Consider the following 14,273-nt stretch of genomic DNA (forward strand, 5'->3'; position numbering starts at 1 on the left):
TCGTTTTAAAAAGTTAAAGTGTTTATTTGAACTCTTCCATCTCTTCTTCAGACTCCTCTACCGGTACCGAAGTAACAACTCCTCCCAGAACTCCTGCAGCCAAAACCAAAACTCCAACAACGGCAGCACAAATGTTGCCTTCAAAGGCAATCGGTTCCTGCAAAAACACTTTGTCAAGCCGCCAATCACGTTTGCTCGGTATTGTTTACATCATACAATAAGGTATGGACACTCAGCCAATCCAACAACAGCTCACCGTCTTCCCCACACATGATGCTGATTTGACGTGTGTTTGGAAATAGAATGACTAGACTGGTACTTCAGTTCAGACGAGTACAAAACAAGAGAGATAAAATAAAAACAAACATAATGTGAGCTCTGCTAGCACTGAAAATCAGGTTCTACATGTTCAACGGACACTGCTGTGATTCAAAAGCGTCAAGTAGCCAGTTCTGTGTGTTGATTCAGGTACTTTTATGCAAATTCACGCAACCTTTTTCATTTTTTTTTTTACACCAATCTAGTTATTCTATATGTCCACAAATTAGCTGTGACTTTATCTGATACCAGCAGGGGGTTCACTTCACAGGAGAAGTAGCTGATTTTTCACCTTCAGTGTTGTATTCCGTTCCTGTTTCAGTTTTGGTGTTCAGGTAAAACGCTGATCTTTGTAATCCCTGTTTGTAAACACTTCCAGGTGCTATTTCAACCTTATTTATTCTTGTTGGATACTGATAGAGATTTACCAGCCTAGAAGTACACCACATTGGCCTTGTGAACTGCATTTAAAGTGGAATGAATTAGAACACATTTTAACACACACAGTTTTATGTAGAGAAGGGGAGAAAAAAAATGTAAAAAATTGTATCCGTTTTTTCTCAAATACGGGTTTTACCAGAGGACTGATGGAAGTCCAGCTAAACAGTGGTTGTTGTGGTTTTTACGATACATTGAGAAAACATATGTAGTGTTGTTTTTATGATATGAAATTGGAAAAACAATCCCAGTTTTTTTTACCTCTTTTTGTTGTTCCTGTTTCTCCACAGCGGAGTAAAGAAATAATTGTAAATTGTGACTTTGAGATTTACGCAGTGGTGTGCATGGACGGGGTGCAGGAAGGGGGGGGGGGTGGGGTCGGTTTGCAAGTCCCTGATGACAGGCTTGTGAGATGCATCCAAAGAGATACACAATCATGTTATTATAATGCAAAAAAAACAAAACAAAAAAAAAAAAAAATCCCAGAAATGATGGTTGCAGACTGTAGGGGACTTTGCTGTGTTCATTGAATCCTTGAATCATCCGTCCTGGTCAGGTTCAGCTGTCTGCACTGCCCTAGGCCGTCCAGGCTTCACACTGTGCACATACTGTAGTGTACACACACAACTTGAAATATTAAACACGGTTTATTTAATCAATTTACACTTGAAACACAAGCATTTCAGTCCTTTTCTATGTTATTGTAATGAGCTTTTTCTTTTAACAACGAATGTGATGATACGAATGGAAAAAACGTCTAAGTATAAACAGTTTTTTGTTCAATACATATGTATTATTGAGCATGTATAGCACCCTTAGTAATGTTTATTGTTATAAAATAGATCTCGGGCTCGTGACCCCATTTTGATTTGAAGAATTTCCTGGCGACCCTAAAAGCAGAATTAGTTTTTCATCACGTTTGGTATACTTTATTAAAAGATACAGAGTAGCCAGGTTTAGTGACGAGCTGCATTTATTAATAAAAACTATATTTATATTAAAAAAAGTGAAAGTATAGCATACATTTGTTTAAGATTGTGTTTTAATTTGAAAAAGTGTATGATATATTGAAAAAAATTAGTGCTTAGTTTTTTTTCTTTTTCATTAATTCTTAAACATTTCAGGGGACCCCATTTCAATTCCAGGCGACCCCATATGGGGTCCCGACCCCAAGGTTGAAAAACGCTGCTCCAGCCTTTTCTTAACTGTAACAGTTTTTGATTAATTGTCATAATTAAAGTTCCTGTTCAAACCTATTGGAATGATGTCAGTAATAATACAGTTTATATTGCAACCACAGCGCCCCCTGTTGTTAGTCATGGTTACACTGAGTTTAACTCGGAAGCGTTATAACATGTTTGTCAAACCTGAGGCCCGGGGGCCAAATCTGGCCTTTTAGATCATCCAGTTCGGGTTCGTAAGAGAAATCAAAAATGACAAAAAAAAACATGAATCATTGTGTGAATGAAACTCATCAATATTTGCAGGTGCTCACAGTTTCTCCGGTGCTAATTTGTAACTTTTTTATTTTTACTGTTGAAATAACAAAAAAAATCCCCCAAATTATTACATGGCATTTCCCTTAATTAAATAGAAATTGGAAACAAAATCAAGGAAATATAAAGTGGAGACCTCGTTGGGACTGATATCTATCACTTATTGCTTGGATATTATTGTTTTCTTACTTATTTAGTATTTTATGTATACGTAGGTGTGTAAACTAGGGCACAATAATGTTGAAATTATTTGATTTCCAGCATCAAATCTGTGGCCCAGTTGAGATTAAACTGCTTCGTATTTGGCCCCTGAACTAAAATGAGTTTGACAGCCCTGGGTTATACTGACTCCGAGGGGTTCCACTTATGCATCTGCTCTTGTATTACTTTGAAATAAAAAAAAAAGCAGTTTGTTTAGTTATTATTCATTTTAATTCTACTTTAATCTCATGACAGCCAGTACAGGTGATGTCCATCTAAGCAATATGACAGGATAGAGATTACGATGATCGATTAGATGCAGATACTGCTCATTAATGAAGGCATTGGTTGATCTCTTTTGTTTCCATTATTGTTGACTGTAATGATTCCAGACACTTGGAGTGATTTTATAGGTTTCACATGAAAAAGAACAGACACATGACCTCACTCGTCGATCACTGCTGTGTCGATGCACGGTGCTGTGCTCTCGGTGCTATACGCTGTTTAACGAGGCAGGCTTCATCTCTATTAGAGAACAGGTGCTAATGAATGGATGGACTTGATCACACCTCTGCCCTCTTCAGTCTGTGCACACCCGCTCATGTACTGTACATATTCTATCTGTTTTTTCAGGTTTATTGATAAACTCCAGTAGTTTTGTCCTCGAGTCTGAATGAAATCTAATTTGTAAATGGACAGATGTATTAACTCCACCCCCTTTTCTGTCGTTTTGGTTCTGTTGTTTGGATACACCGTGTTAATTATCCTGTTTCACTGGTTTGAATTACTGCAACGGGAATTTCTTCCCACTTTTTTACCTCCTTTTTTTGTTGTTAGTTTCAGTTTTTTTGGATTACGGGGAAAAAAATATTGTAAATTGTGACACTATTTATACTGTACATGGTTGTTTTCCTATATATTTATTGCATATCAAAGGTAACTCTGCTTGATGAGGGGCTACAAGGTATTTTCAGAGATGTAGTTTGGTCATAGTCGGTAGATAGGGGAAGTGCAATCAGGGGGTGGTTTGAATTTCATGGTGCTAAACCCCCCCCTTGCCTCAGTGCCCCCTTATTAAACAGCATATAAAGATGTATGAGCAGACGTCACTGATTGAAAATCAACCAATCATTTGGTGCTTGAACCATTTCACACACCTACTGGTAACGGAAATGGAATGATGTCTTTGTACTGTGTCTAACAGATGAATACCAGACCTTTTATAACTTTTTTCATTGTATGAAACTCATTATCTGTGTGAGGCGTTAGTGGTTTTATGATGAGCATTAGTTGTAGCTGTACTTCTTGACTTCACGAGACATTTTGGGGATTGTGACTTTAAATGCTGTCGAGGTTTTTTTTTTTTGTGTGTGTGTGTGTGTGTGTGTCCTGTCCTGATTCTTGGTAACATTCGGAGGATGTATTTGATGCTATTTTGTTTTACTCTGAAATCGTTTGCTTTATGCTGCACTCTCGGTTTTAAAAATTACTCACATTGAAGAAGATCCTGAGCCAGACCTGTCTTAAATCCCTTTGTGATTTTTCTGTGACATACTGTATTGTTGTTCAAGACAATAAACATTTTTGATGAACCATTTACTTTTCACCTTGTGTCATTGTTTCTAGCTTTCGTTAGTGCTGACCTAGACCTGCGACCTATTTCTAGAAACAATAGCTGAGTCATAGTTCCCCCCCCCCCCCCCCCCCCCCCCACACACACACACACACACACACACACACACAAAAAAAACAATGCAGATCATACGTCAGTCAGTAATATTAACCTATGACCACACACGCTTTCATGGTTTAAAATACATGGATTTAAGTGTTTTTTGCTTTTAAATCGATTCTGAAGATCAGATTGAATCTGTGCTCGACTTATTTTAAATATTATTATTATAACAGGATTCCTGCAGATCTTTAAGAAGTCTTAAAAGTCATTACTTTCATGAATTGTTATTAAAATGTCTTGAATCAATGTTTTAAAGGTTTTACATTTTAAAGCAGTTTAAAAAGTAGGATTTTATGATTGTAATTAGTGTCATATTTCAAAATAAATGGTAACATTTGCATTTAGAAAATATAATTTACCGCTACATCGCGCCATAACGACAGCGGAACCAACAAACAGTGACGTGGTTGCTTTGTAGCAACTTTCAACAACATGAGGAAATCTACATTTAACCAAAAAATTGCCTGTCCAACAAAGATTTTTGTAAATTGTTTTCATTTTTTGTGCTTTTGTTGTAGTTTTTTAGATTTCTGGCTATTTTTTGTTGTCATCTTGTCTTTTTTTTAGTGATTTTGATTATTTTAGTCTGTTTTTATTCTTTATTTTACTGTCATTTTGTGTATTTTTCAGGGTTGTGGTCAATTATAGTTGTAATCACTAAAATTGATAATGACAATTATGTCATAATTATAAGTGTAATTGTAACGTAAAAATACTGTTGCTGTTGTAATCTTAATTAAATTGTAATTGAGCTTAGATAATTGACTTTGTACTTCTATAAAAAATTGCCAATTGTAATTTAATGCAAAACTGGGGAACAATGTTACAGTTCTATGTACAGTTTTACACATATGTAGGTAACAATTATTAAAATGTGATACATATCAAGCTTTCCCACATTTTATCATTTAAAAAAAATTGAAATTGACACAAAAAAGGCTCAGATTCTCACACTAAAAATGTAAAAACCTATATTTTCATGGATTAGGAAGCCTAACAATGTAACCAATAGATGGGAAAGAAATTAGATGATAAATATTAGTTTTTAGTGTATTTTACACCTGATTTAGGACCTGTTATCATAAGAGATGCTAACAGAAAGCTATCACAAGAGGTAGGTTTACTTTTATTAGATTATGTATTTCAGACTCAGTAATTGTGATTAATTGTAATGGAACTTAAGTCATTGAGAACATAGTTGTAATTGACTTTCTGAGGATGAAAAATAATTGTCATTTTAATTGTTAATGTAATTGGAAAAAATGCTGGTCAACGTAATTGAACAGGGGTAATTGAAAATGTAATTGTAACTGAAAAATGTAATTTACCCCAACCCTGATGTTTACTTTTGGGGCTGCCAGTTGCATGTCTGCATAGAAACTGGAAAAAATTACCATAACAACCCTATGTAATTGATGTGGCGTTTTTTTTTTTGTTTTGTTTTGGGTTTTTTTTTTCCAATTGTTTTTACTGTGAAGTTGTTTTTAAATGTAATTTCTGTAGGAACCCTGGTAATTTAAATGTGATGAGTGCATTAAATTGTTTAAATTCAGCTTTAATGCCCAGTTTTATCGACTCCTTTGTTCATAGCGAACGCTACTAACCACATCTTATCTCAGTGAGCTCCAGTATTCTAGTTGTGAACAGATCATACAACGATGGGACAATGAATTAAAAATGATTCTATATATCGTACAAAATCCTTTTTATTGTGACGAAAATAGAAAACATTAAGCAAACAGATTGAAGCACATAAAACAAAAAGTGTGCTCACCTCTTTGAGGAATCTTTACATTTGGACCCATGTGTTCACAATCTGTTTAAAATGATGTCATTTGGTTTTAGTACTAATAGGTCAAAGGTCGTGGTGACATCACAAATCCTCAGTAACACATTTTGTTTACTTTAGGTAATTCAATTTAGTATTTAAGTTTCCTTCTTTTATGAAAACATTCCTATGTTTAGTGTTTCATGCACGGTGTAAATGACTTTTGACACAGTTTGAACAATTGACATATTCTCCCAGCGTGTACGTCCAAAAAGCCACACACTTGTGCTGTTCTCCCCCTGTACCTAAATCAGTGGCTGCGCCCCTTCATCCCAGTTACGCCCCAGGGCCGCTCTACATTTCTGAGTAGAAGAGCCCTGAAATGTGGGCGTTCCCATTCAAATCTTGCCTTTCGCGTATTCTCCCGTCTGCTCAAAGGCACGTCACAGACTTTTTGACCTAAAGAGTTGACTCATATGAATTATTTTAAATGATTCCTCAGGCCAATATACAGCGCTTGACAGTATCAATGCTCCTAGCGGGGCTTCCCTCTAGAAATACAGACTATGTAAGTTTTGAGGGACGGGCCGTCTTTGACCAGGTCATGTGACCTGGAGTATCCCTGGAGAACGTTTCACTTTACGGCAGTCACGTGACCACAGGCTCGAATGTACCCATTGGGCTACAGATATTGCAGCCCTAATGCTCATTTTTCAACCAATTTTCAAACGGCAAGTGGCAATTTCAACATGTACAAGCATTATATGTCATACCTACGTATAGTAAGGTTTGTAATAAGGAAAAATGTTTGTAAATCTGTCAATATTTAATTGAGTTAAGGGTATTTCGGTTCAAAGCTGATATCCGGAGTTTCTGAGAAATCAATGTTTATGTATGATTCTCTTGAAATGCGCGTGCAGACAAGTAGAGGCGTGGCTTCTGGTAGATTGGGAGAGGCAGTGGAGCGGTTTAGGGCGGGACATCGAGACGTTTCTCAGAAACTCCGGATATCAGCTTTAAGCTGATAACTCACCTTCCAGCAGCTACCGTAGAGGGCGTCAGAACGTCAGTTGTCTGAGGTAAGATGGCCGCCGTTGAGCTACGCTTGTGAATCCCGCTTGCGTCATCTAGTGTTTATATATATCTATGCTTTAGCCAGCGGCATTTCCTGTTTTTGCCTCCAGCCAGTTGGCCATTAGTTAGCTATACCACAAGAAAGACTGACCGATATATATTTACCGATGGGTTACATACTGTACTTTTTAACTCTAAATACAATCAAGAATGTTCTACAATTGAATAAAATAGGAAAATTAGAAAACCCTCAAATATAACATCAATAAAAATCACTAACAAATCTAGTTTAGTTGCTTTCTATTGTCTTTTATGACATCATCGGCCAGACAATAGTCTACACTTAACTGCTCGGTTTTTTTAAACTAACTTTGCACATAGTAAAGGCAGACATTGTCCAAATGTGGCCCACTAGCTTTCTTGATTCCGGTTACAGCCTCAAAATATTTGTCCATTATGCTGTCAATCATAACCTCTGGACTAAAATAGAAAAGTCGAGGGCGACCAACATTAGCTTGTTTTATAAACAGCACATACCAACGTAGGTTCTTACAATGAGGTTATGATCTACTCTCCAGGTTCACAGGACGTGACAAAACACAGAGACATGGGGACATCACATCCTCTAGCAGAGACATGGTGCCGGATTTCCCCGTTCCAAGGACAGGAAGAGTGCTCTTCCTCTACCAGCCCCCTCACACACTGACACATACAAACAACACAAGCTGCCCACAGCCCCCAGATATGTTCGTTCACCATCAGCTCTAATGGCTTCATCTCTTTGATCGTTTCCCATGTCCCTGCTATCAAAACTGTCTGGAGTCGTCTCTAGGGGAAACGTCTATCTGCCTCTTTTGTTGAAGTAAATAAACAAAGATGCAACAGGGTGACATGGAAGAATGAGACTTCATATCAAAACACCACTTTCACTCTTTGAACTGAGCCCCTGTGGTTTCTTATCAGCCCCACGACGGACTCTTTCCCCACCAAATTAGTCAACGTTCTCCCCCCATCCTCATTTCCTTATGTTCTCTGAATGTGGAGATCTGTTTTTCATCATCAGGTCAAAGGTCATGCCTCCTTAAGTTCTGCATCTGAAGTCTTCTCTCAGCTTTGATGAGTTTCTACTTGGGTCATGGGGTGGACTACAGCAGTGGTTCTCAACTGTCTCAGCCCACGACCCCCAAACTAAAGGTGCTAGAGACCGGGGACCCCCACTCTACCTAAAGGTGGTTGAACACAGGCATGAACATTGAAGAACAGTCATGTGGAGACAGGGGAGAGCTTTTTCTGGGCCCATCTATAAAGTCAGCAAAATGTTGGTTCACTGTTCTATGAATCAGTGATAACCACATGTGTTTATTGATCTGAATATTATACACTATTACCCAGGAAGTTTATTATCTGTGCCATAGTAGATAGTAATCTTAAAGATGTAAATCCTTGTTTTAATCAGCAATAAAATGGGTTAAAATGGGCCAAAGGTGGTGAAATGGGGCTTTAGAAATGACAGAAATTGGTTAAAAGTTGTAGAGTGGCCAAAAATGGACAGAAAAAGTGCAAAGGGTTTAATGTGTCAATATTGGAACAATTAGTTTAAACTAGCAAATAATGGGCATGACAAATTGTGAATGTGGTTAAATTTGCAAAAGAAAAAAAAAAGCATAAAATATGGTGAAAAGAGGTCAAAAGTGACAATAATGGCTCGACAACTCGACATACGTGACGTTGGGTGGAAAAGGTTTATAAGTGGTGAAAATGTAGAAAAGGTATTGAAATTTGATGGAGAAGTGTCAGAAATGGGAGTAATGTTGCAAAAATGCATTAAAAGCAGCAAAAATACAGGTATGTCAAGAAAAAGTGATGAAAATAAGTTAAAGTATGGCAAGTTTGGTGTAGTTGCAGAAAACGAGTGAAAATACGTCAAAAATTGGTTCAAATTGTTCAAAAATCTCTTAAAGGCAGCTGGCGACCCCCTCCCAGTGTGTCTCGAACCCAAGGTTGAGAACCCCTGGACTACAGTCCCATGGCAACAACCAAAACATCATCTTGAAAAGCTCAAAATCAGCTTGTTTGGAGTCGCCCCCCGCCCTTCTCACCCCCCCCACACACACTTTGGAACCAAAGCCGACTTCATCCCAGTTGCTTAGAGTTATGAAACCCACCTTATCAGTATTAGACGGAGAAGAAGAGAAAAAGAGAAAGTGTTGGGTGAGGGTGTAAAGCACTGCAGATTGAGCAGCATAGCCCAACTCAACTAATCTGTTTAAATAAACACTCTTCCTCCCTCCCCCGTCTGGTTATCACAGGACCCCCATCACCCCTCCCAAAGCTTTCCAGCTGCCGTTAACACAGCCCAGCCTGCCTTTTCTCTGCATTCACGTTCTGGGTAACACAGGATACAGGCTCGTGATCTCTCAATCATATCTCAAACTGGAGTCGCACTGAGGAAACAGAATGTCAGGGAAGGAAGCGCTGAAGCCAGTGGGAAAGAAGGACTGGCCACCAGTTTACACAGCCTTCTTCTGACCTGCTGTGGGGCAGGTCTCTCCGTTAAAGGGTTTAGTCTGAAAACAGCTGACAAGTGTAAGCGACTTTTGGAGGGAAAAAAAAAAACCTGTAAATAACCTGGTTAGTAGAAAATTAGCAGGAAATAATTTAGGACATTCTTGAAATTCTCCACATCTGGTTCCATCTTTGAGCTGCAAGAGGGCTGATCATCAGAGTTTCTACACGGTGAGTGAGAGAATGATCCAATCTAACCTTACGAAGAGGTCTTATTGTAAAAATTAGCAAAATTATGGAATATCCAAAAGAAGAAAGTAAACCTTAAAAAAAATATCACAAGTCAGTTTTTTCTCAACTTTTGTTCAGCTCAATGAACATTTTCTTTCCACATTTGTTTTTTTTTTTTTTTCAAGGTCACACATTGTTAAGACAGATGACTGGAGGGCTGCATTAAAAAAAAAAAAAAAAAAAGATTTTTCCAGTGGGCACCGGCTCATTGTTCTGCAGCCATGGTTATCCTGAGAGTGGAGGTGGAGTCAGTGGAAGTCATTTCCTTGCACTTAAAGACTGGAGATTATCTTTGCAGGCGTTCCACACCTTTCACCACATTTATTTGTGCGTTTAATACTTCAAAGCAGGAGGACCCACCATTTCTCGACCCAAAGCAATAAAACATGTCTTTAAATACTGCTTTTTTTAATGTTTTCATTCAAAAACAATTTCTTTAATGGTTGATATTGATTCTTTGAGTGACGTTTCACTCGTTTTTCCTCAGAGTCCAACTAAGACAAACATGAGTCTGTCTAGGAACGGGACCCTGGAGAAGATGAGCCCAGAGCAGACCCACTCAGAGGCCCGCTCCCCCTCCAGGGCGGGGTCAGGGGTCGTGGTGCCCCCTCCTTACTCCCCCGGCGGCAGTGAGGCCCCTGATGGCCCGTTGGAGCTGAGGGGCTCCCTGGATTGCTGGGCGTGCTCGGTCCTGGTCACTGCACAGAACCTGCTCATCACACTGATCAATGCTGGACTGGCCAGCATTGTGTTTGGCAGCATCCTCACCCCAGCCCTCGTCATGATCATATTTGGCTTCCTCTGCCACTCCACAGTAAGGACCATGATCTTATGTTTATCTCAAAAAAGTATAACTGCACCATAATATTAAAAACATGCTTGTGTTTTGGGAAACTGTCTGACTTTAGTGAGTTGATCCAAATGTGTGTTATTGCAAATATTCATGCAGGCATTTTGGGCTTGGACGCTTCTGGTTTAAAGCTGCTGGACAGATAAAGACGTAGTATAGGCATAGGCGGAGTTTGAGATTCTTGGCAGGAGGGCAAAAGAAAAATATAGACCATCTCGAGATTGGCGCCAACCACAATGTGTATAACACAAACAATAATGCAAAAAGTGATTAGTAACACAATTGATCATTTTGACTTCAATAATTTGCATTAACGCGTCGTTTAATGTTGTAAATACATGATAAAATTAGGCCGGTGTAAGTACCAAATTTGGGGTCCGACAACTGCTGCTAACCTCACAAGAGCGGGCGAATGGCATTCGCTGCATTATTGACTTTAAATGCATTAAAATAGGAGTGTCTATTTGTACGGTTGCCATACGGACAACCCCCGATGCTATTGGTACAGTTACCGAAGTACACGTACGTAGCGTCTTAGGATTTGGGTCAGGTTATACTGTAACCCTGTATCACAACAATTTTTAAGGTTAGAGTTCGGGTTTAGGGTAAGGTTAAGTTTTTGTCACGTGACCTAAACTGGCCAATGACTGACCTATCATGTGACCTAAACAAGCCAAATAGGGGTGCTACGTACGGATAGGCTATCAGTGTATTGATGCGACAACCGTACGAATAGCCACTGCCTATATACATCAAATATCTAAATATATATAACTACTACTTCATCGGCAGTCACAGGGCCCGGACTGATCTGGCAGCCCGGACACATTTGGTACGAACACCGGTGGCTGCTTTCTGCTTCATTTTTTGTTGCAGTACCATACATGAACTGCTGGGTGCAGCGTCGCTTCATTGTTTACATTGTGAAGAAGAATTGTGCAACAAAAGAGGAACTGTGGTCACATGACTCAAGCACCAAAAAATAACTTGTGTTTTTAAAGGAAGAAAGTGTGTATTTGTGCGGTTGTCGTACGGACAACCCCCGGTGCTATTGGTACGGTTAACGAACTACACGTACGTAGCGTCTTAGGGTTTGGTTATAACCCTATATGGCAACAATTGTTAGGGTTAGGTTTACGGTTAGGTTTAGCCTTAATCATGAGACCTAAACTGGCCAATGAGGGCCGCTGCGTACGGATAGAATGTCAGTATTTTGATTTGGCAACCGTACGTACAGCCACTGCCTTATAAGAACAACAAATGAATTCATAATTTTTTTGTATAGTTACTGTTTTATGGCACTTAAAATATTTGTACGTTATGTACATTATATAAATAATTGTATTTTTTCAAATGAATTTGGAAAAACTTTTGACGACGAGGGGGACAATGCTCCCCCAAGCAAACTCCGCCTACGAGTAGAGGCTCCAAGATCGAAGATCATTTGCTTGAAAAACAGATGTAAAAGGTTGAAATTGCAGCTTGAAAGTTTGTTCTCATCTCTGTCGTAAACACTGTTGACATTTTCGCACATTACGCCGTGGGATGTGAAGTCGCAGAGACGGGGAAAACTGGGAACAAACGAGAACAAAAATGGCATCAAGTGAATCACTGTCGACTTTGTCTGGGGGAAAACACTAGAAATAACAATAAGAATGAATTAAAAACACTTCTATGCATCCGTTTAGGGGACTCCACATCCCACAATGCAATTTAGAGTGTTTACAGTGGAGACCAAAACTAATTTTCAAGCAGCAATTTTAACCATTTTTCTTTCATTTTGGAGGAAATTGTTTGATTCATTGATCTATGAGGCATACAGTGTGATTTTACAACTTTTACACTTCCAATGAGATACCGAGTAATTGGTCAATACCAATATCGATACGATGCGATATCACCACGAATCATACATACTTTTATGACTTATTTTGTAGTGTGGAATGTTAGAAAAGGCTTGATCACGTGATGTCACTCAAACAGAGAACAATAGTCAGCAACAGTAGGTATGAGAAAAACTGACCCATTTATTATTAATCAATTGGTTACATACATTTTAACCTTCAACATAATATCTACAGTGTTCTACAATTGAATAAATATAATATGATATATATCGTAGATTTTTGATGCAGTCCGATAAAATCCGATATTCGTTTTCTGGCTGATATCGGACTTATCAATATCGGATCGGGACACCCCTATTTATTAAACAATGTAATGCACATTAAAGCAGGCTTTAATGTGAGGCTACTACAAAAATAAAAAAGTTTTACAGTGCACTGCACCAAATGCAGGCTGTCACTCTCACTGTTATTATTGAATTCCTCAGTCAGTTAAATCAGCAACAGATTGAAAGAGTGTGTTTTTCTAGCGATCTGATGCGGTTTTTAGAGCTTTTATTTATTATTATTATTTCTTGCAGCTGTGCATTAGCTGTTCTGCTCAATGCCCTTGATGTGACCTTAAACATTGAACCAGACTTTATACACATACCAAAGATTTATTGTATGTGTGACTTTTCCAGAGTGTTGCCCCTACGTACACACAGCACTATGAGTGTAGGGTGTGTGTGTGTGGGTTGGACTTTCTTGGTTGTGTAGTGATTGGTTGTCCGTGTGCAGGTGCAGCCTCACGGGACGTCTGTGTACTGCTCAGACCTGCTGGATGACGGGGGCTGCGTGGCCCTGCTGGTGGTGGGCTTCCTGCTTCTCACCCCTCTGCTGGTTCTGGCTCTCGCTGCCTACTGCCGCCTGGCCCGACACCTCCAGCTGGGCATGTGCTTCATCCCTTACAGCCGGGCCGTCTACAAGAACCTCCCCGCCACGTGGCACCGAGGGTCCGGGGCCGGAGGCTGCTGTGGGCCGCAGGCCGAGAGGGAGAGGAAGGGGAGTGTGTGGGTGTAGCTGGTCTTTGGTCTGTTTTTGTTTTTATTTTATTATTTTTTTATGCATGTTGATTTTTTTTTTATTTTGATTTTTTTTTAATTATAGAAACAATCTCCTTCATTTTTTTCATCCTATTAAATGTATTTTTATACCTTTTACAATAAAGTGTCACCTGACCTGCCCACCTTTGTGCTTCACTCTGATCTATTTAAAAAAAATACAAGTTAATATCAATACTTGTGTACTGATACCACTGTACTCTACATTTCTCTTTCATTGTTTAAATATGACAAAGTATTTCTGATCTTATTGACTTATAAATGTGGAGCAGCTCTAAAGTATGTTTGCAGTGAAACTAGGGATGTTTGATATTAGCTATTTTTTGTCCGACACTTTCCGAGTTCCAACATTAGCCAATACCAATATGTACAAGAAACTCACACCAACACACACCACACAACAGCAAATATTGTTTGATTCTGTAAATGTTGCATTTTATGGCAAATATCGACAGATAATATTGGTGGTCAAAGATATTGCCCGTCTCTAGCTATGTTTCTTTGAAACATATATTTTTTCTATTTTTACATTATTATGTGAAATCTAAAAGTGATATATCTAAAAAAAAAAACAATGCTTTATTTAGAGATTCGTTTTTTAAGGAAGTATGTTCAGTGTGTAAGGTTGCAAAATTCAAGGACTTTTCTTT

General features: G+C 38.7%; 2 protein-coding genes across 3 annotated transcripts in view; both read left to right on the top strand.

The window, feature by feature from the left end:
• kdm6bb (lysine (K)-specific demethylase 6B, b) overlaps window positions 1–1,212 on the top strand; it is a 34,732-nt gene extending 33,520 nt beyond the window's left edge. For both annotated transcript variants that reach the window (XM_028466015.1, XM_028466014.1), the window contains exon 22: window positions 52–1,212. In XM_028466015.1, coding sequence (XP_028321816.1) covers window positions 52–75 — 24 coding nt within the window. In that variant the 3' untranslated portion in view covers window positions 76–1,212. The remainder of the gene's footprint in view (window positions 1–51) is intronic.
• Window positions 1,213–9,380: 8,168 nt separating this feature from the next.
• On the top strand, window positions 9,381–13,626 carry tmem88a (transmembrane protein 88 a). The gene is made up of 3 exons (XM_028466028.1): window positions 9,381–9,766; window positions 10,314–10,640; window positions 13,301–13,626. The coding sequence occupies exons 2-3, from the start codon at window positions 10,332–10,334 to the stop codon at window positions 13,580–13,582; spliced, it is 591 nt and encodes a 196-aa protein (XP_028321829.1). The 5' UTR covers window positions 9,381–9,766; window positions 10,314–10,331; the 3' UTR covers window positions 13,583–13,626.
• Window positions 13,627–14,273: the final 647 nt, after the last annotated feature.

The sequence above is a fragment of the Gouania willdenowi genome, chromosome 14 (genome assembly GCF_900634775.1).
Source record: "Gouania willdenowi chromosome 14, fGouWil2.1, whole genome shotgun sequence".
Classification (NCBI taxonomy): domain Eukaryota; kingdom Metazoa; phylum Chordata; class Actinopteri; order Blenniiformes; family Gobiesocidae; genus Gouania; species Gouania willdenowi.